The sequence below is a fragment of the Watersipora subatra genome, chromosome 5, assembly GCF_963576615.1.
Source record: "Watersipora subatra chromosome 5, tzWatSuba1.1, whole genome shotgun sequence".
Taxonomy (NCBI): Eukaryota; Metazoa; Bryozoa; class Gymnolaemata; order Cheilostomatida; family Watersiporidae; genus Watersipora; species Watersipora subatra.
The window spans coordinates 7579718-7604397 of NC_088712.1; the positions used below are offsets into that span (position 1 = coordinate 7579718).

Below are 24680 nucleotides of genomic sequence, written 5' to 3' on the forward strand. Positions count from 1 at the left end.
CTAGCACAACAGCAGTGAAACATAAACACAAATCGTTGTCGCTATAGCAATGCATATATCTCCTTAATAAAAATTACAGCTTATCTAATAGAAAGAAGTGTTAATGCAGGAAAGAATTAAAACCTATAAATGTTTTTTTGTTACCACAAACGTCCTTCATGAAACTTAAACATTATGCTACTGTGTAAAAAGGTAAATTGTTCTAGAGCACTAGACTGCAGCTTTTTTCCAAGCAGAGCAATTATAGTGATTATGCTGATGTATCAAGCCTAACTGCGTACATGTAAGATTGGCTGCAAACACATATACAAGGTAAATTCAATCATATGAAGAGAAAGAAGGCAAAGCTCTGTTGCAATTTGAAAAGTCTCTCAAAGAAGTTACAGATACAGGCAAATTCTTTTTTTAGATCAGCAGAGAATAAGCATACAATATAATGAAAATGAGCGCATATATATTCCCTAAGATTAGACATCACAAATGTGTTCAATTCCCAAAGCTTAAAACTACTGTACAAAACACTATCTCTTTAGTGTTTTGTACGGTATTTTTTGAGAAAAACTCAGTAGTGAGTTCTTCTTTAGCTGCTTACATTTAATCAGTTTTCATCTCAAACCTGCTAAAAAGAATCAAGCCGTCAATAAATCTTTGATCTTTAGTTTTTTGTTTTAGTAACCATTGCTGAGATTCCTACAATGAAACCGTGGTTTGTCTGATACCAATCAAATCGAATTGTTTTTATATAAACAAAAGTGTTAACAAGGATGAATGACTCAACAATTGATTTACAGCTGGTAACTTGGTAAAAATTGTCAAACTTTATACATTTGATAAAAGAAGTAACACATATCGAAGCCAGCTTTGTTGCCAGGTTGTGATGTATAATAACGTCTATACCAGCCTGGCTATTACAGTAATTATTATTATAAGTCAAGGTATGACATTGCTAGAATAAGTGAAATATGATGACACACGTAAATATACAAGTAAATGAAATATGATTGAGCACTCGCATCTCATGATCTTCTGTCTTGCATACTCTGGTGAATATGTAATGATGTGATCACAGCTATGTTATTGTTTGCTTGAAATGGGCAGAGCATTAGTTCTTTCCCTTAGTTCACATACAAGTGAGCAAATATTATATTGGTAAACTAGTTTTTTATGGTTTACTTTTTCCCTTGTTTACAAGTCTTGACAGACTAATTTTAAAAAATTTCCCACAATACTTCTTATTTTACTAAAATTCTATTTTTTTAATATTCGTTAAAAAGTATATAAATCACAACTGCACTAAGTTATGATGTTAACATTATAATGTTATTCTTATATATTTGTGTGAAGCAATTATTGAATATACACAAAAGGTCTTATGGCGGAATTATTGGTGTTTTTCATATTCATGAAAAAGCATTTATTTTAAGCATGAACAGGATTTATCACACGTATGACTACCCGTTAGAAATTATTAGTAAAGTGAAACTCAAGCAGCCATCATAAAACTTTCGTGTCTTTAAAAACATGGCAAAAGATTTTACCAGGTTCCTAATCCTAATTGAAATATAATTTTCATTAATACTTATTTTATCTATACATATATTCATTCACTTTAACCCACATTATGGGTCAAAGTAGAAAATATATGTAAGTTATTTCTATGATCTTATCTGCTAATCTTTTTAGTCTAAAATTAATAAACTTACAAAAATCCGTTACCAGTCTTTTTTGTTCGAACAGTTTTAGAAGTGTCAAAGCTTTCTAATTGTATTCTACGTTGAATGTTTTAGACAATTACAAAATCTTACAAATTGGATTGTGACTATGTGTGCAAATCAAACAATGGTAATGGTATGACTTTATCGTAATTGCAGTTTATATACTTTCATATCATAGATATTGCAGTAAGCCTTACAGCACAGAAAGTTTTAATTTTTAAAGTCTTGTATTTATTATTTACCAAGTCAACTTATGATGCCTCTTACTGATTTCTATTTTATTTTCCTAACACTAATTTACCACTTTTCATGGCACCACTTGTTTCAGGTCTTCTTTATGCTAATATTATAGATTGTTTGCTGCAAGATATGCTTAACCTACTTCAACAGCTTTATAAATGGCTCATTTTATTTATAGAAACATAAAAAACAAAAGCATACAATATACCTCCTTATGACTTATTTACCACATATTTTACTTTTAATACTGAACAAACTTACAATTAGCAGTTACCGCAGAGCCACCAAACAGAGTCTGTATTTGAACTTTGTTGCACTATCTATTTTATTTTCTTATTTAGGCAGTAGCATTAGGCAAAAATTGCTAGTTTTTAGATATTATGCTATTTGTGTAAAAAAATCTGTCTTATTTTATAATACGTTAATAGATCGCTTTATTTTAGAAGTATTTCATAAAACAGTATTTAACAATAACTGCAATGATTAAAAAGAATAGTAAATAGCTCATTGGTGACTTTGAAGATAGATAAAAAGACAAGAAAATTCATGACATGAACCATACACTCAACCAAACCAATTATAAATCTATTCCTCATTATTTCTATACTACTCAATCTCAAACTCAACTTTGAAAAACAAGATTGCTTGAATCAGCAATTTCAAGACCTACAGTCTTCATTAGCTATTACTTAAAAGTCTATGAAATTTTGCAAAACTCTTCAATGTTTTACGAGTACTAAAATGACAGATTTTTTTTGTAAAATCAGAGCCAATTCAAATGAATCATGATTAAGAGTGATGATATCATTGCAACTGATATTCGAAAAGTGCTTATACAAAACATAACTATGAAACACTGTTATAACCTCTCTGAGCTAAAGTTAGACTTTCTCTTGATCCTACAAAAACAGTGAACTTCTATGCAATGCTCAAAAGTTGATTTTGCCAATTTAAAAAACTCATTAATCATATTTAGTCTGTTAGTACATAGGTGTGTCACTTTAACGATTCTTAATTTGTATTATGGTTCATGAGTATTTTTATCTCTGACAATAGCATAGGATTCATTCAGTTGTATTGCATCATTCTCAGCAATTTAAATAAAGTAAGGATTCATTTGTATTACGAGTCTATATTCAACTACAAAAATCATGGCGATTGCATAAGGTTATCTCAGCTATTTCTTGCTGTGATGAATTATTCAGTTTTTAATTATAATTAATGTATTAGCACTCTAGATAGCAGCTTTTGTTGTTGATTTTTTCTGAAAACAAATGGTAAATGTGTTTATAGTTATTTGTTTTAGTTTCTAGACACGCTGTTCAAAATATATCTTTTAATTTGTGGCGAGTTTATCAAAAAGTTTGTTATGTCATTCATTTTTGCAATTTGGTTGGACAAATTCTCTTCATCTGTTTGCCTGCGAATTTTTGGAGCTACATCTATGTAAAGTTCCTCCTTCATGGCAGGTTTAAGGTTGTAATATGTCGATAAAGTTCAGTGTCTTGGTATTTTTATCAGATTTGGACATGATGGTCAGGAACTGAAATCCCTAGTTATTTTGCCTGACTATTTCCAATGGGTATGATTTTACTTACTTCATACCTAAGTTATATTTATATGAAAAATTGAAGTGAATTGAACCAAATCAATCTTATTTGGAAAACAGGAAAAATATTGTTGCTGGAATATATTATACAAAACATTCCCTTGCTCATTCGGTTGTAAGAGTTTTATAGATAGTCACTGTAAAAATGTGTATTTCTTTAATTTATTATTGGTAGAGTGAAACTTAATTTGATAAACTTTCTTAGGCCAAAAGCAGCGCACTAACTTTAACCTTCTTGTAACTGATTTCTCCGCTAACTAAAGTTTTAGCAATGCCATAACATTATATATTTGCGTAGCTAACACACTAAATCGTGTTTTGCAATTTATAAATATCTCAATGCATAATCCATTAGTGTATTTGCTTTTCCTGAGGCCTTTACATTTGCTTTAGTGAAGTAGTTTATAAAAAATTTAAACGTTTTCTGGGTGGAACAGGGTAAGTTCAGAAATCCTTAGCCTTACAAGGAAGTGTCAACAACAAGTCACATTAAACTGAGTTTCCTTTCGATTTTTGGAAATTTAATTCAATAATTGCTGAGTTATTATTAGTAGCGCTAATAATAAAGCTAAATTGCTATGCATTCATTTACAGAGTTCCCAATATTAATGGTTGGCTTAAAACAAATTAAGATTGCTCAACAGCTAAGATAGGTTAGGCTCAGTACCAACTACAGTTACGGTAGGTATGACCATTTTACTGATACTCTCTTTATAAGTAAACCAATTTTGGCGATTCGTTTAAACGCGAGGCACTTTCTTTGTCTCTATGTTTATCACTCAGCTGAAAAGTAATAAACTTGTAGCATAGCATTTATGTATACATTATTAGTGCAAATTCATCTAATTATATTCACATTAGTGCACATACAAACATTAGTTACATAGATACTTGCTTCCCAGCTGAATATTTACCACAAGAACTTCTGACAACCGAACATACTGCAGAGACACTTTGAAGCATATGACGACCCTGATATGTGTACAGGTAGTTTTTACTAATGTGCTCAGTTTATTACTAAGACATTATCTATCTAGCAAGATTTTCTCTAAAAATTGATAGGGAATGTTTTTTTAAATTTCATTAAATCAGCTTTTCAAAAGAAAATTCTATACTTGGCATTGAATGACTGAAAAAAGTCAAGTTTAACTTTGTTTATCCATTCTCTTCAACAAAGTGAGAGTAATGAATGTTGATGTTTATAAACCCAGCTATTAGCGAACAAAAAGGTCTAAATTAATGCAGATTTTAAATTTTGAAAATATTTAAAAGATTTCAAGTCAGTTATATTGACAATTGGAAAGTAGTTATTATTTTCAACAATGTGAAAAAATCCTTCTCTTCCAGTAAAGATAAATACCATATAAGCTTATGTGTATCTATGAGTCGTGAGTAAGGCCATAAATTGAGTCTAAACTTTGCGAGAATCTTTATAACGGTTTTATTTTTTATCCCTTTCACTTCTGCAGACGCATAAATGAGTTTTCGTGGGACGACAGCCGTAGACGCATTATTCTGACTTTCTCAGCAATTGCGTAGTTACCTAATTTTATTATTTGTTAACAACATAACCCACGTTCTTTAAGCCTTTTATAAAATTGGCAGTGTTGTTTGAAGATTTGTTTATAAAATTAGCCTAAGTTAACAAAGCAATTTTAAACTTTTGTTTGAGAATTTCTAATTTAATAACAAACAATTTTTTGTGTGAGTTCATTAATTATTGTGCACGAGTCAGAAAACAGGTAATTAGTTATGTTGATGACATTATAGCCAATTCAGGTTCAGATTTTTTGTGATTCTACAGATAATTAAAGCAGCAGCACTGTCTCTGATAGTGGTGAAAGTAATAATTTTGTAAGAGTAAGGAACATTATGGAGGATTGTTTTAGCTTCACATCGATCGTAGCTTCACACAGCTTTGTCATTGCACAAAGTATAGATCCATTGAGTTTTGCATAGCAATGATGGTTAAAATGTTGGAAAATTAAAATATGTAACAAAAATGCTCTAGATAGAGATTGAAGTTGAAAAAAATACTGTTTACATATCATGAAGCAACATCGGCAATTCTCGGTAAATTGGCTGGCATTTGGCAGATACCCGAATTTGTACATGGTTGGCAGTGAAAGGGTTAAAGTCAATGTATATTTTTATTCTAATGTGTTTTTGTCCATTTGATATTCTGAAAATGTTGCAATTACTCACTTGCAACGTTTATAGCAGACTTTGCAAAACAATCAGTATGTGCTTGATGTTTTACGGAACTATGTGCAAACGTATGTAAAGGCGTGTTTGCAGCTGTTTGTGCTTATGAGTGCATGTGAATTACAAACACTCACAGTCAGGTGGGCTTGATAATATCAGACCATGGCTGTTGATTTGATGAATAAAAAGTCTCGATAAGTGAGCTGTTAACTCCTAAGTCATTTGGCTTCAGGTTTGGCCTATGATTCAGAACATTTCTACTAACATTATGTGTTGATCCAAGTTGCTTTGGCAACCATTATTGTTTCTCATGTTGAAAAACTATTTTACATTTATCACCATGACACAAGATTGGGGTACAGATAAACCAAGTGTTTTTAAATTTCAACTTAACGCTTTACAACCTCACCATTTTGTCACTTTAATAAGAGCCTCAAATAAATTGTAGGACTTGCCCACATTGGAACCATTCACTAGTTTTATAGCTGTAGAATCTATGTTCAGTTTTAAAGCATGTTTCATTGAAACAAATTGAAACTTTCAGTTCACAATTAGTTAGAATATTTGGTAATTTTGAACAATTCTTCAGCATACAATAGTCTCGTTATTCCGGTTTTGTCTTATTTCATTATACCTCATACTTGTGACCTCTTTCATCGGTATTACCATCTCATCCAATAAAACTCATTATAGTAGTCATCGATTATGTAGTGTTACCATCAATGATGCTTGTCATCACAGTTATTGAGCATCAGATTAAAGATTAATGTGACAATAACAATAGTTATTAGTATTACTATTACTATAATAACAATAGTGATAATATTAGGACTACTGGGCCATCATCAATTGTGTCAAAGACAACACAAATCATTATATTTAAGATATACGTAAAAAGCTGGATAGACATTCAATTTGTTCAAATATTTTATTTGTTGATAATTCAAACCTGATATTAATCTAGCTCAACATATTTTAGCTTTTTTTCTAGTTGTTTAGAAAACAAGTCAAGTTTTTTAAATAATCAGCTGAGTAACTGAAAATTAATGGGCTTATTAAGGCTCCCGTCCTTCACAATTTGAAGAAGTTTTCATTTTCATCCTATTAAGTTTCACATATCTGCCATTAAAGCTTTATTCCAAAATTGTTTTAGAATTGTCAACTATTAGATTAGAAGAATTTTTTATTGCCTTAATTTATATTTAGTTCTATTTTGGTTTGCTTGACACCAAATATCACTTTTTCTATTACTTTACATTACGATAGCCTTGTGTTTCGTGTCATTTGCCCTGGTGAATCATTTGCGGGTTCACATAATTTGTAATTTGTAATTTTCTAATATTTTACCTGATGGTTGATCTAAAATTATACATGAGTCTGTGTATGCATGTAATATGCTGGGAGATGAGACAATAAAATATTTTGGTGAAAAGGGGGTGAAGGCATAAAACAGTGTAAGAATAAAATGGTTGTGAGTTTGACTAGTTTTTTTATTTGCAATCAGCCGTGTATAGTTAAAATGAAACACAAAAACTGAGTTGAGAAAATTTCATTTGTAGTGGATCATACTCTTCATTTAGATTTTTTTAAATGCAACCTGCATATGAATTAAAATATGGTTGCCTAAAAATGTATCATAAGCATTGATAATTTTGGTCAGATTGTTAACAATCTATATTGTTGTAGCATAAGACAGTAATACTGTAAGTATTTCAAAACTGGTTAGTTGAAAATAACAAAAGTGCATTTAAAAGCTGCAATTTTATATCATCTTTTGAAGCGATCAAAGAGCAAAAGCAGTTTTGCTGTTTAAAATATCAGCAAATCACTTTAACCAAAAGCGTCTTTCTAGGTGTAACATCTTTGGAAATAAAAAAGGAAAATCGAATAAATATTAACAATTGTTACACTGACATCTTCCACCATCAGCTGGACATGTTCCACTACTACAGGCTCTCCATTCAGTGCAGAAAGAAGAACACATATCTTGATCACACCTTCTGTCTGCATTGTTCCAATCTCTACTTCCTTCTTGGCCTATCTGTCGACCTCCGAAGTTCCATCTTGCTCCATTTTTATCATTTCCAGGTCCGGTGCTTGGACATTCTTGGCACTCACATCTTCCACCATCTGCTGGACATGATCCACGGGTACAATTCTTAATTCCTGTACAGAATCTAGAACACATTTCTGGATCACACCGCCTGTCAGCTCTTCCCATCCCTTGTCCAAATGGTCTGTTTGTCTCCCTTCCCATTGGACCAAAACCATCTGAGCAATCACTACATTCACATTTTCCGCCATCTGCTAGGCAAACTCCTGAGGTACAGTTTCTAAGCTCAGTGCAAAATAGTGAGCATCTTTCACCACTGCATGGTTGATTGGATCTTCCCATTCCTCGTCTGAATGACCCACCTCTTTGGCTTCCCAATAACCCAAAACCGCTTTCTCCATCTGAGCAATCAGTGCACGCACATCTCCCACTATCTGCTGGACAACTTCCTGAAGAGCAGTTTCTAAACTGAGTGCAGAACATAGAGCATCTTTCTCCATTGCATGGCTGGTTTTCTCTTCTCATCCCTTGCCCAAATGGATTTCTTCTTTGACCTCCCATTGGTCCAAACCCATCCTCTCCATCTGAACAACCATTGCACTCACATCTACCACTGTCCATTGAGCAAGTTCCAGAAGTGCAGTCTCTCAAACCACTGCAGATTGTCAGGCATCGATCTGCATCACAACTTCTCATTCCACTGCCGTCAAAATTTGTGTTTCTTTGCCTTCCCATTGGTCCATTGCCTTGGCCGCCACCAAAGCCACTTTCGGTTCTTGAATTTGGTCTTCCACTTTGCCTTCCCATTGGACCTTGCCTGTTGCCATCTCTTTGTCTACTTGACTGACTTCCTCCATCCATTCTTCCTTGAAATCCCCCAAACTGATTTTGACCTCCCCTTTGTTGAGCAAAGCTATCGGTGTCACATTCAGAGCATTCACATCCTCCGGTATTTTGAGAGCAGACTCCAGTGCCACAGTTTTTATTGCTACACATGTCACTGCATTCTGTTTGATCACATGATCTTCTATTGACTGGGTTCCTCGTTGGTCCAGTTTCTCCTCTTACAGCAACTAAAACAATGTCAAAGGTTGGCAGTCATTTTTTACCTATCGACTCTGTTAAGACATCTGTAAAATTTAAGACTTAATATATTAAACGTTTAATTAAATGTTTTATGTAAAGTTTAATACTTAGCAGATTAAATGTTTAACCAGTAAGTGTAAATCTCCAACCTACTTGATTAATTGCAATAAAATCATATTTTGACCAGTTAAAAGTTGTTTAAGTCATTTTCGGCTTTTACTACTTGTTTGGCAGACTGTAAGATGTCTGAAGATAAAAACGGATAATCACTGTCATGAATAAAGATCATAAAATTTGTGTCACCAAATTCTAAACCATTTAAGTTCATGTTGTCTTTACAACCAGAACTGCTAAACCCCTGATGACCACATTTAATTATGAAGACTGAATGCATGATTATAAGTTTTCCCAAATTTTAGGCTTTGCAAGTTTACTGGCTAGTTTTGACTTCTCATCGTATTTGAATTTGCAAAAATACTTTATTTGAAAAGTTGACTCTAAGTTTCATGGCCAGCTGATTTTGTTTCACAGTTTAAAAAAGCTTCTTTTTATTTATAGATTTTTATTGTATTCAATCTTTTTCACAGAGTAACCTAAAAAATCTTAGATACGTTTTGAAATACAAACAGCCATTTTGATAAAGAAACTTGTTCATATTTACCTGTACATAGTATCAAGGCTGCCAAACCCATCCAGAGCTGTCTAGACTTGCATGTACAACCCATTACTGCTTTAATGATCGCCTAAAAACAAAAACTGACATGATTACAAGAATAATGTTGAAAGTTTATTTAATATATCTTGCGACAAAACTTCACTTCAGGAATCAAAACTTTTACACTCGTCCAGATGGATAAGAGCTCTACGCTTCTTAACGCAAAATAACCTTCTATCAAAAAAGTTGTGCTACTAACCTTTATTTGATGTACAAGTTTGTAATTGCTGAAACAGTCTTCTTGTGAGAGCTGTAAGTGTTTGTAACAGTCTAGAATCTGTTAGCTCTTTTATATCTAATGTTTGTAATACGTCACATGATGACGTTGCTAGACTAAGTGAAATATGATGAAACTCATAAATATACAAGTTAAATATGATTGGTTACTTGCATCTCGTGATCGCCTGTCAAGCATATCCTGTTAAGCGTGTAGCAATCTGATCACCACCATATTTCTATATACTTAAAACTGACAGTCTTAGTGCGTTCACATATACACATAGAAGTGAGCAAAATATTTAATGCGGGTTTCCTTAGTATGCCTTACTATTTGAAATTTCAATTGTTTGCAAGCCGTTCAATGGTTTTTTCTGTCAAATGGTTCCTGGCACAAGCTATAAACTTTTCGAATTGCTTTTAGGCTTTACGTTAATCTTCCAAAATTCATTGGAATATTAGCTTTGGCTGGCAGATGTTTAGATGCAAGTACTAGTGACCTAATAAAAACATCGTGACAGCTTTTTTCACAGTGTTTATGCTAAAAATCTTTTAGATATAGCAACTTTTAACCTATCAGATGCCCTTTACGCCCATATTAACTTCATAAAGGTTTTTCTACATCAATGTCTAGCAGAGTTTCCTATGAAGTAAGGTCAAAAGCTTTAACTCATTTGATGCATATTTTATGAAATTGCAAAGCTATATTTATATCCATAGTTATCAGCATATAAGAAGCTTAATAATTTTTTAAATAGAACAACAGAACACAAAATAATATAGCACAAAAACTTTGGAACATAAAGAATATAAAATGATACAGATAGGTCAATCATAAAAAATACTGTATCAAAATACAGTGATTTATTAGTAAAAATATTTTGAATGTGATAGAAGACAATCACGTTCAAAAGTTTTTTATATTGAAAAGTCACTCATTCATCCACATAGCACTAATTCCGTATTCAACAAAATATGGAAAATTTTGCAAGTGATATCCCAACATCTTAGTGCTGGTATTATAGTATTGATAGGCCCAGTTATGTTTTATGCCTTTAAACAAATGCAATGTTTTTATCACACAAAACCTGCATTGGTTATTTCTCTGCTAAAAACAACATTCTTCCATTTTTTTAAATTTACTCACCCGATGTTGGTGCATAACTAAAGATACATTAAGTAAGCAACATGCAAAGTATATGTTGGAATACAACAAGCAAGCCGACTAAGTCGGACCAGTCACTTGTTCGCCAGCTTGCAGATCCTTAGTGAACTGTTCTTCATCAGCTACAGTTTTAAATTAACCCGGCTGGCTTTCAGACGTATTTTTTATAACATGCGTAAGGATTCTCAATCATATTTAGGTAATAACTATGAATCGGTAATTGAGTCAATAACTGTTGTTTACACTTTTGTTTATTTAGTTTCTATGTTTTGTATTATTGTAAAAGTTACTAACAACTTTTTTTTCAAATATTTTTATGGAGTTTCATTTGCAGTATCTTCTATTACATTAAATTTATTTTAAGACAAAATAGTCCAATTATTTAAATACGGTTTAGAAATTGAATCATTTTGAAACTGTCAGCAACCTACAGAAGTAATCACAATTATGGGACAACTTAAAATAATCGTAAATACATCTGTATAATAAAAACCAAGTTCGTATTCGTCAAAAAAACTGGCAACACTCAACATGGGGTTGGAACATACATATGCATATAACTATAATATGATTGTAATCAGGGGACTTTCGAATTACTAGGAATTTTTTAATATTACGCTGGCCAGCCCTAACTATCGACCTCAGAAAGAATAAAATGGGTGCCCAATAACTAGATTATTTTTTTAAGCAACTTTTGGTGGCAGAGAGTTTCTAAAAAACTTGCATCTCAAATATGTATAGTATGTACAGTCTGAGATAATATAGAAAGTGTATAGTTTATATACACTTTCTATATTATTGTATAGTTTATGTCATAAATGACAGAAAAATACAAAAATTTATTAGGTGGCCCATTATCATGATCTCCACTGTAGTACTGAACTTAATGGTTACTTCAACTATAGTGACATGGCCTGTGAATGGATATGTCCAGATACTCTTCAGCCGAGTTTGTCTCTGACAATGCAAAGCACTTAGGTGGGTAATTTGATGTATCAAGCTGCCAAATTCACTCTACTTACAATTTATTTAAGGTTGGGAAACTTGAGATATTTTCTTTTGTGTGCTTCGGAATAGCATTTTAGACAGCTAAATATATTTTTCATCAGAGAGTTTTATTTGTTATTACGTAAAGCTAAATGTATGCATTGTCAAACTTTTCAGAAAACCAAGATTTGATAAGCATGACAAAAGTACGATGGCTCATGACTATCATTTGGTGACTTGCCTTCCAATAATGACTCGATTTATTTTAATTCTAGCATTTTACGCTACGTCGGAAGTTCACACAATGTTAAAAGAATATTAACTATAGTAAAATATCTATGCGGTGCATCAGTAAATATAGTCATTAAGTGGTGAGATGCAGCTAAGGGGTCACAGGTAAATAGATAAAGTCTGTAAAAGAATCACGATACAAAAAAGTTTGATGTTTTTGATACATTCATAAGTATTGTTGCATAAAAAACATAATATGTTAGTGTTTACATGCTTAAAATGTTGCATGCATATGTTTGTCTCAGAGATTAGTGTGTAACTCAGAATCATTGACCAGGTGAATAACTTGGTTGACCACATGGTCACCATTTGACCAGGTGAAAAAAAAGATAATTATCTCCTTTTCTTATTTCTTTTATTCAATAACCAAACCTACCAACAATAAAGTTTTTCATTGCACTGGTACCAACCTCTTTCTAGGTTTAACTCATCTGAAATAAACAAAGAATATTTTTGCTAAAAGTGATTGCTGTTCGTGCAACCTTCGTAGTAATACTGTTATAGCATGTAGTAAGTTGTGTGGCTCTTTTAAATATAGATTGATATTATTATTGTTGATAATAAATAATTATGTTCAGGCTTTCTGCCTGATGTAGTGCAGAAAACGCTTTTCCCATGAATTGAAAAGTGACCATGACTCAAAAATGAGTCTGCTTTGACATGTTTGGTTTTGAGGTATAGGCCTAGGTTGCTATTTTTTGGAAAAATCGATAAATTGCTGCTCCAAATTGTTAAAACGGTAGGGTGCAAGTTTGCTGGCAGAGGCCAACTCCAAATTCATTTGAAGCATAGAAATCAAGTGACAGTTGCTATCTTCTGCTATATTAGTTCAGGCAAACCCTGAGCTGTTTCAGTGTCTGCATAATTACAATCAATCAATGAAGACAGGCTAAAACTGAGTTTTATACAGAAGAGCTTTTGTAAGTGTTAAAAGTTTTAAAGAGTAAAATGCCAAATCTATGCTAATGGATAAATATTTAGCTCTAGCTAATTTCAGACTGTTCAAAAAGCAGCATTCAGACTAAAACTCCAATAGGTCCCAATACAGTAAAATGTCAAAGTGAAAGAGAGATAAGTAACATGATACATTACAGTTGTTTTGATGTATTTAGGCTTTAATTTTAGGGGTTTACATTTAAGTTTGCATATATGTATATTTCTTACCGTACAGTCTGCCAAATTTAATTGTGGGCTATTTTCTAGCAAGATATGTTTTAATTCGGTAATTAGATGTATTTTGTATCAATTCTAATATGGTAAGTTTTAGCAAATATCAGACACAATTATGGATCTTGTGTATTTTTGTTCTCATGGATCATGGGTTGAAATGTAGTTATTTGATGGCTTCATTGCCTGTCAACTATGTCCTTTGTGCTATATAATTACAAAAGCATTACTGTTTGTCGATTATGTATGTACGTTGCATGTCCTATATAATTACAGGAGTGTTACCATTAACCAAATATGTTTTATGTCCTATATAATTATTGAGTCATTACTGTTTGCCAAGCATGTTGTATGTCCTATATAATGACAGAAGTGTGACAACTGACCAAGTATATTGGTGATAGCAAACTATAGCCAGACCCTACTCTAAAGGAAACCATTCCGTGAAAGAGGGAACACAGTCAAAAGTATGCAAGGAGAGGTTTCTCAGAGAAACTAGATATGCTAATGATGACAAACACACCCTGATGTCTAAATATCAGTAAGTGATTCATCCCACAGTCATCGGTTTTTATGCACTTCACATTGACTTTTTCTTACTTGACTTTGATGAACTGCTAATCTTTCTCTATGGTTTTAGTAGGGCAAAGAAATAGACTGACTAAAATGTTGTTGTAATAATTGGTTGTGCCTACTTTGCCATAATTTTTAATATATTTGCACCATTTTCATTGTTAATGCTACTAAAGAAGCACTTCTCTCTTGTCTAAAACTTTACTGTAAAACTTAAAAAACAGTGTCACTGCTCAAATATCAAACGTCATGCCATGAAGTCATATAAAATTTATTATACAATATTTTAAAATTCTATTTTTTGCTGCTAAAAGAAAACTATAATAAAGCTAATCCACAGCTAATTGGCTTTCTTATAATAAAAAATTACATATATTCACCCACTGATTGTGAGAAAAATATGGATATTGCATGGAGGTAGTGACTGGCAATTTGAACTTGTTTGTGCAATCAGTGTTGCTAGAACATTGCTCCATTCAAAATAGGGTTGCTATGGTAACCAGGGCTCTTCTTTTCTGTGAAGCAAAAAATAAGGGAATACATTACCGCGTGAGTCAAAGGAGTCACGCAACTTTTTTTTGTCATGGCATTAATTAAAGAAAAACTGAGCATTCACTACTAGCATGTGAAATTATTTCAGAAAAATGGTAAACTTTTTTTTCAGTTCCTTCAATGTTACATTTACAAACCAAAATGACCTGTCAGCAATAGAGTGAGCAAGACGAGAACACTGTTTATACTGATACATTGAACAGATTGCATGTCTAATCATGTCACTGAGCTCAACCTTGTCATTAAAAAGCTTTACATTGTCAAAGCTCCTTTATCTCATAAACCCTCGTTAAACTTAGCAAAATTAACTAACAATAATGAAGTGATACATATCATAAGCATTCAATGATAAGTAAGAGAAAAAATGATTTTCAAGGAAGTTTGGTAAATATCTGAATTTTGTATTTATCTTCAGACAAAGAAATCTAAAAGTTTGAAATTGTGAGTTTATGCTTAACAGTATATTAGATAGACTAGCAGTAAACTAAGTGCACCAGCTGATAAGCCAAACAGTGATTGACCTAAGATAGATATTCACTTTCTACCATTTCTATATAGTTATAAATCATTAAACACTTTAACGTGAATAAATTAAAAGTTGTATAGTTAGGTGTCGTTATTTCACTGTTCACATATTACTTCTGTAAACGCATAAAAAGCGTGTGAATGGTACCAGCTAGCACAGTAGATCTAAATCTGTAAACATGACTCACTTTGATCATGTTTTGATTGATTAAAACTTTGAGTCTTCAATAACCGCATTGTGTAGTGCTTGGGTTATTATTAAATCTATAAACGACATTTTTATATTTCTGAAGGAATTACCGTGCCACAACAATTGTTACTTAACTTTTGTCGAGATTAAGCAACGCTCTCACTGATCCCATTTGTAAATATGATCCAATGATCATATTTACAAAGATAGCATAGAAAACACTATCTCTTATTAGTTATTAACAATTGTGGATATTAGGAAACAGCTTCTACTAATCACATTTATGAAAATAGCATAGAAAACGCTTTCTTTTATTAATTATTAGCTCTTTCGCTACTGCGCGATATTCATGATTCTGACCAAATTTTAATTCAAACTGATTTTCGAAAATTTGATATGTGGTTAGTATTTATGCGTTATCTTGTGAATCGTGGCAGATATGGTTTTACTGTAAAATGCATCTTAATCATCTCCAAAACATTTTACAAAATAAGATAAAGACAACATTTTTAGCGAACCCAACTTTCACAAAATTTCTGACACTTTCTTTGCATTGTATGAACAAGGTGAGTTTATTAATGCCATGATGGTAGCGATCTGGTTTTCCTGTTTTGAAAAATAAGTAGAAATGGTACTGCTTAGCACAAAACTTTAAATTTTGTGTACGTGATTAGCAACTAGTTATTTTTGTTGGAAACAGAATTTGATTAGTTTAGATAATCTGTAGGCTTTGCAATGAAAAAAAGTAAAACCCTATTGATAAGCTGATACATCGGCTTGCAGTCTGTACTTCATTTACTGCAATTGCCGATACATCGGCTCACAGTAGTAAAAGAGTTGAACACAAAGCTTCTGGTTAAGGCTGGTTATTTTCATTTTGCACAAAAAATAATTGTTTTCGAAGTATTTTATAACTTTGCGGCAAAAGTTTTAACATCAATACTATATATTCATGCTATCGTCTTATTTCAGTGTCACATAAATAGCTAGTATGTACTTATGTCATTAAACTACTTCTTTTAGATCAGGGTAGACAGTATCTTCTAGAGTATATTCATTGACCCGGTCATTTCTCTTTGTTGCACTATACTAGATCTCTTCATCTATTTTGTAATATTGTATGTGGATACAAAAGTTTCATTTGCTGTAGGTATTATGTTTGCTTTCAGTTTCCACTTTCAGATTAGTTCTAATGCCAAACTTTCAACATCGTCAGCTTAATTGCTCTTTTCTAACAACCAAAAGTTACCAATATGCGATATGCCAATAATAGTTGCTTATGAGTTTAACTTATTGACCACAAAAACATCAAGCATTCTGATTTTCAATTTGTTAGTTGGTTTAGATTGTAACCCTTCAAAATATGTTGACTTTCTCATTTTCTACCAATGGTTCAATTTGGGGCTCGTTGCAACTTTTACTGCTCTGTAATTTAGTGGGAATGCATAGTTCGAGTGCATAAAGCAAACACACGGTCATGGCACGTTTTTTATTTTTGTGTTAGCTTCTGACACTCACCGACTACATTGTATATGCTTTACTCTTTAGCTTATAATTTCACACATTAAACACTCCTATCTAAATTTTTTCTGTATCAAATTCATTCGGTTCAACCTAATCAATATAATAACTATTTTTTCTTTTTGATTCATGCTATATTTCTACTATTTGATGAAATAAAATACGAGCAAACACGCACACGCACACGCACACGCACACACACTTGCAAGCTCAACCAAACGGAAATAACCTCCAAAAAACTATCAAACTGTGAACAAGTTTTACATTGAGAGTATAGTAGCATTGGAAGGTTGCTAAAAATATTTCATAATATCTAAAATGAGCAAAGAAAACAGGCTACCAACGAGTAGTGACTATCAGATCAAAAGAGATTAAAGGAGATCAATAAAGAAGGAGACTCGGTTTGCAAATAAATAATTGGATGAGGTCAATGAAATTGTGAGACAAGGAGAGAGTTAGTTAAATAAGATATGTGAAAAAGCTATTTCAAGTTAAGTTGTTTTTATTATTATTATAATAATAAAAGTTTGTTAGTTAGTGTTATCAATAACAATAATTTCAACACTGTATTAGTCATTAACTCTGAAATTTACACCTTTATCGACCTGAAAGAGTTAGTAAGATGAACTTCATAAACAATTTTTTGTAAATAAGATTGTCGATTTAGTTAGCTCCTGATTATAAAATATATTATTAAATAAAGACCATGCATCATCGATTTGAAAATAGTCATTTCTTATTTTCGACACCTTTTAAGCCTTCACAAAATAGAAATTTTTGTAGGTCTGATCCTGTCTATAAATTACTTCAACTGAGAAGAGTTTAACTGTAAGAGACCAATTAGTTTAAATTATATATTTTTGCCATGTGTGATCAGGTAATCGCACCCCTCGCCAATAAAACCAAGATCAAGGCAAAAGGAAATCTTTCCTTATTCACTTTTGTTATCTTTCCTTTCTTTGCTTATTAACGGCCATTAGGAAAGGTCAAAGGAAATGCTAATTCCTATTTCTCATCCATTAAGCTTACATATAAACATCAATGGCACTGCCTAATGGTTTCAATTGCTTTGAGTGCGCAAATAGATTAGTCAAGTCTGTCAATCAAGAAGTCTGTTGCTTAGTCATGAACAAGCACATATTTTGTACAGTTGTTATAATCGTTTGAAATAATACAGATCTTACACCAAAACTAAAGGGGGCCTTAGCAGATGATGGCTTACTTTTTAGTACTACATGGCTAACTTTAAGTAGCCATTATGTACTTACTTATTACATAAAGGTTACTTGAACTTTAGTGATACTATTATTCTAAAGAGAACTGCAATTTTCATTTAAGATGAAGCTACTTTTTATCGGTGTTTGAACTATTTTTGTTCAAAAATATCAACAGCTTGCAACTGCTGGTTTTAGAACATGCAAAAAAATACGTTAAGGGAATAGTGAGATCATTCAAAGAAGCAATTTTATTGTCTATGTTATTTCAGGATATAATAAGGGAGATTTCAAAACTAAATCAAAGTTCATATATGCTGAGAATTTGAGATTAAAGGGCAAGTCTGGACAAATTATACAAACTTGCATTTTTTCATCTGTTACTTTGAGATCTTTTTGTTTTGTGCTTTGTTCTCTTAACAAATTTTTGATGCAACCAGATATGAAACAAGGTATGAAACAAGGCTCATGTTTTTAGTATTAGTTGTGTTTAGCCTTCAGAGAGTTGCAAAACTTACAGAGTAGTAATCAGCGCTCTACTCATCATACACTACTGTTTGTAGATAAAACTAAATTTAATAACAATAAAATAATGACAGTTGACAGCAAGTGATTTAAGTAGTCAGCAAAAAAGGTCTTAAGTGATTCACTTAAATTGATTGCAAATTCTAACCATTTCTAAAAAATCATGAATCATTAATCACTTAAATCTGTATTTATTGTTATTTGTATAATTAGGAGTCATTATATTTTTGTTCTATATACTTATCTGCAAACACATTAAAGTTATGGTGCTTGTACCGGTTAGTACGGCAGATCTAAATGTGTAAGCATGACTTGCTTTTATCAGGTTCTAGTTTATTAGAACCTTGAGTGTTCAATAACTACCTTATATAATGCAGAGGTCATTGTTAACTACCAAATACAGCTGAAGTGAGGCAGCAGCTTTCGTTGATCACATTTTAGTGTCAACAATAGGAATACTTGCGCTTATTTAGCAGTAAAGAAAGGTTTTTCCTAGTTTCAAAGATGTGCTGTAGCGTATCTTTTGAATACTCTGTTCCAGGTTACTGTCATAATCTCAATAGTGTAACTAATACCGGCAGATTCCTGTTGCATTTGCTGGATGTCATTTATCTTAATGATGTTCAAACTTGTCATCATTAAATTATTGTTCCACATTTCTACTGTTTGCCAAGTTTACTATTTACCTTATGTGAATCTACTCACGTGAATAGAAAGAGTACGACTATTAATTTTTTTCAATTTTCCAGAATCCAATACTTTTCCTTGTCTTGAAGCTCACAGAACATCAAAGGGTGTTAACTGCACTAAAACAACTATGCACTTCACCGGTAAATCTTGTCATTAAGTTCTGAAATGAAGCCAAAGGGTCACAGGTTAAGCGAGGTAAATAAAGTTTGCATAAGGAATTGGGATACAATAAAGTTTTATGTTTCTGATACTTTGGCAAGTTATTTATAAAAACAATCTGATATGCTAGGGCTGAGATGCTTAAAAGTTTTGCATGGATCTGTTTATCTCAGACACTAGTGTGTAACTCAGGCTCGTTGACTGGGTGAATAATCATTCATACTTATGAAAAAAAACAAGTTATTTAAGCTAAAGTAGCTAGTGCTTACCAAAGTAAAATAAACTTGTAATAAAATAGTCAAAAGGAACCTCTAATCATTTGAATGCATTAAGTCAAGATCGATTGCAGTTCTTGAAAAAATTAGTTTATTGATCATTTCAAAGAGCAAACTCATTTGTTTACTAATGTACCTAATACTTACAAGATTTTTCTTTCCATGTCTAAAGATTTTAATCATCAATAATTATATAGTTAAATACAGCCTTTGCTAGCAATTTTAACTACTTGTTTATATATTCATTCTCTATCATATTTTCAACTATTTTATTTTTACTCATTAAATGTTATCCGCGACATCGTTTGCCCATATCTGTAACCTATTTGAAAAGATTTTTGGACGGCATACAAGTGTTTTGGTTTTGATTATTTTGTATCCCGGGTTTCGAAGCTTCGAATGAATTTGGATTTTTTCCTATTTTAAATTATAGAAGTAAAAAATTCAAACAGATTCTCTAAAATTTTGCTTGATAATTACATACAACTTTTGCTAGCAATTTTTACTACTTATCTATGTATTAATTCTCTATCAAATTTGATCTTCTCATTTTACCCAATGAATTATATTTAAGATATCTGTAACCTACATAAAAAAAGTTTTAGATGGCTGATCGTAATTAAAGCACGGAGGCGAGGAAAACCCATAATAATAACTATTATTATTATTACTATCATTGCTAATATTAGTATTTTGAAAGAATATTATTTGTAAAATTACTTTACTGGTTTTACAATGAGTCAGGGTCTGATCTAAAAACAAAATGGTTTTCACATATTTGAATACTACTACAATGATGTTCTGAAAACTTGTGGCATTCATTTTGTGGCTCATAGTTTGCAAAGCTCTTATACTTACTAGTTTGACTTCTGGTTAAGCACTCCAAATGTATTCCTTTTCCAATATCAATTAACTAAACTTCTCAATTTTCTTTCTCCTTTCTCATAAGATGCACATCACCTGATATAACAATGTCAATGATCTGACATTGTTTTGTTTCTTTGTTCACAGTTGTATATCGAGGCTCTGTGCTTAATTACTTTATATTTTTGAACATTGAAATCCAGGAGTATTTTGACTTTTCTTTTCCAACCACCAACCAGCGGTGCAGTCCGACAGTTGTATTACTTTTTTTTGGGTGTGGTAAACTTTCCTTCCCACGTAATCGTATTATTATGCGCTTTATTAAATACTAAGCTAGTGTTATTGTATGTCATTGTCAAAACTTTACAAGGCTGGAATAAGCAGGACCTTCCTGAGGACGTTAGTCAATCTCAACAGAGCTGTCCGCTGCAGCAAATGGTATTTCTTAACATCAACTCTCAGTAGAGTCACACAATCAGTAACCCAATATTTTACACTGATAACTTCTAACCCGATAGGAATAACTTTTGCTATTGTCTTCCACATCCACATTAGAGTTAAATAAGTTGGTTTTGTGTCTGACTAATTGACTACATTCATCTTTTTATTTTAATAAAATAAAAGCTATATAGGCATAAAACATTTTGAGTTTGCGTTCTAAAGTTTGTTAACAAAGGAAGCATTAAACTATAAACAAGCTAGTTTACCGACATTAATAATTGCTCATTTGTATGTCGACCAAGTGAAAGCACTAACACTCCGTCAGTTTTAAGCAGATGGTAATATAGCTGTGATCACATCACTAAACATTAAATAGGAAATGCAAAACAGATGATCATGAGATGCAAGTAACCAATCATATTTCTTTTTCTTGTACATTTATGAGTTTCATCATATTTCACTTAGTCTAGCGACGTCATGTTGTGACGTTTTACAAACTTTAGATGAACAAGACCAGGCAGATGTCAGAGTACTGTAGACTTATGCAACTCTTACAAAAAACTTGTTTCAGCTTTTACTTCACTTCTACATCAAACTTGATAGTATCAAACTTTGATAATATAAACTTTTGTCAAAAAATTGCTGTGTTTAGAAGTGTTGAGTTCTTTTGTAATTATATTAGAGCAGAAGTTTGACTTCCCAAAGCATAGTTTTTTATAATTGCTGATTAGAATAACCATCAATTTTAGCTCATTTTATTTATCTGTTTTTATCTTTATTTATCATGTTAACTTTGCTTTTTTCAGGCAACCATTGATCTAGTATGTCTAGACAGCATTGAATAATGCTGACAGACTTTTTATTATTTTCTAGTAAATATAAAGATTTGTTTTTGACAACACAGCTGCTATTATGTCAATATGTAATATAGGCTATTTATGCTACACTAAATAAATAAATCTAACAGCAAAGATGTTCAATATTTGGAAGGTTTTCTTCAAAAACATGAAAAAAACTAGCTTACCGACTTACCACAATTTACCAACTTAAGCTTATCAAAAGACAAAATTTCACTTGAAATTATTTGGTCGTGTAAACTCAGTTACAAACAAAAGTTGAAATTTGGTAGTGCATTTACAATTTTAAAACTTGAAGATTTTGTAAACTTGTGACCATGTGCACATTTTTTATCAGATGTGGTCATTACTGAGTTTAGCTAATTCTAATTCTAAAATCGAAGCGAGGTCTATAGACTGAAAATAAATCCTTATTTGATCCATGAATGTATTTATCCAATTTTTTCATTTTCAAAAGTGTTTTAGTTTTTAAAAAAAATTGTAAAACGCTCAAAATCCTTTAAAAACTATTTTAAACAGCTAGAGCGTGTTGATATTATATAAAATCATGTCAATCGAGATTTTAAACATGCAAGTTTGCCATTTATGATTTCATTTATTGAACGTTGACAAATATTTTAACAAAACTGTGAAGTCAGATATAAATGTTAAAATTCCAAACTGTTAGTGGGTTGTTGATTGGTAACATCGATTAATCTATTTACGCATTCACGTTTTGGCCGAGCCATTTATGTTCATATGAGAAAATGAGAAATAGGAAATAGCCTTTCCTTTAACCTGTCCTAATGGCCATTGTTAAGCAAGGAATAAGGAAAGATTTCCTTACGCCCTCCTGATTCTGTGTTTATTGGCGAAATTTATGGTTACCTGGTAAAACACGGCAAAAATATATTATTTTACCAATTAACCTTTTACACATCAACTACTCTTTGTTGGCATTAAATACAGACAGGATATGACCTACAAAGATTTTTGTTTTTGAAGGCTTATAAAGTGTCATTGATAGGAAATTATGAGTTAACTTTAAATTCATAATGTATGGTTTTTATTTGATACTATATTTAATAATCTGGAGATGACTAAACTAACAGTCTTATTTATAACAAAGTGGTTTAGTAGGTTAATTTTACTAACTATTTTAGGTAGATAAAAGTGCAACTATTTTATGTGTAGTAATTATTACGGTACATAATTATTTTATGCGTAGAATAGAAAACTACTAGTCGTAATCAAAGTATTTTAGTTTGAATTAATTTAGTCAAAGTCATGAATTTTTCGCAGTAGCAAAGGAGCTAATAACTAATAAAAGAATGCGTTTCTACGCCATCTTTATAATTGAGATCACTGGAAGTCATTGCCTAATCTCCACAAACGTTAGATAAAATTTTTTGTGATACAGTAATTCTTCATAAATATAAAAACTTTGTTTACAGATTTAATTATGACCTAGCACTACACAATGTGGTTATTGCAGACTCTATATTTTAATTGACCAAAACATGATCAAAGCAAGTCATGTTTACAGATTTAGATTATCTGTGTTAGCTAGTACCAGCGGCATGTTTTTTATGTGTTTACAAAGGTAATATGTGGAACAGTGAGATAATGACACCTAATGTAACTATGGAACTTTTAATTTATTTAGGTTAATGGGTTTAATGATTCATAATTAGGCCTATATGAAAACGGTGTAACGTCCCAGTTTATTTTTAGGTCGATCACTGTTCGACCTATCAGAAAATACACTTAGCTTATTGCTAGTCTGTCTAATAAGGATTTTTCTAATCATACATTCACAATGTAAAACTTTTAGATTTCTCTACCAAAAGTTATCTAAAAAATTCGAAAAAATACAAAACTTTTTTAAAAATTTGTATTCTATTGTTTTTCATTAAATACTTAAAATATGTATCATCTCATACACAATAATTAATATTGCTAAGTTTAACGAAGATTTTAGTAGATAGAAGATCTTCTACAATATGTATGTTTTTATGATAAGCTTGAGCAAGTTGCGTGGATTTACATACAACCTACTCACTGAATCAGTATTAACAGTGTTTTTGTCCTAGTAAGCCCATTATTGACAAGTCAGTTTGGTTTCTAAATGTAACATTGGAAACAGTCGAAAAAAAGTTTAAACCTTTCCTAAAATAGTTTCACATGCTACTAGTGACTGCTCACTTGTTCTAAAATTAAAGCCATGACGAAAAATAGGTTGTATAACCTCTTTGAGTCACGCGGAGATGAATTCCCTCATTTATTGCTTCACAAAAAAAAGATCACTGGTTACCATAGCAACTCCATTTTGAATGAAGCGATGTTCTAGCAACACTGATTGCACAAACAACTTGAAGTTCCACTCACTACATCCATGCAATATCAGTATTTTTTATCAGTGATTAGGTCTTAAAGTTTTATAGTGGCGTTTTATAAAAGAGAAAAGTGTTTCATTAGTAGCATTAAAATGTGAAAATGGTGCAAATATAATCTAAATTTTGGTAAAGTAAGCACAATCAATTATTAAACCAGTGTTTTTAGTCAATCCATTTTTTGTTTAGTTTAAACCATAGTGCAAGAGCCTAAAGATGAATCACTGTGAGATTAATCACTTACAGATATTTAAACATCAGGTTGCCTTTAGTTTCTCTCAGAAGCTTCACATTGCACACTTTCAACTTTATTCACTTTTTACTGCATGGTTTACCTTATATCTAGGCCTAGCTATATTTTTCCATCACAAATATATTTGGCCAGTTGTCCCATTTTTATAATTATATGGAACATGCAACGTACTTCACAAACAGCAATGCTTCTGTAACTTTATAGGACAAAGGACGTAGTT

At 31.8% G+C, this 24680-nt stretch overlaps 1 protein-coding gene across 1 annotated transcript in view; it reads right to left on the reverse strand.

Annotated features, from left to right (window-relative positions):
- Positions 1-7195: 7195 nt before the first annotated feature.
- Positions 7196-24680, reverse strand: part of LOC137396148 (tenascin-like) — a 39301-nt gene continuing 21816 nt past the window's right edge. The window contains exons 2-3 of the mRNA XM_068082302.1: positions 9570-9651; positions 7196-8895 (exon numbers count right to left, since the gene is read on the reverse strand). Coding sequence (XP_067938403.1) covers positions 7664-8895; positions 9570-9633 — 1296 coding nt within the window. The 5' untranslated portion in view covers positions 9634-9651 and the 3' untranslated portion in view covers positions 7196-7663. The remainder of the gene's footprint in view (positions 8896-9569; positions 9652-24680) is intronic.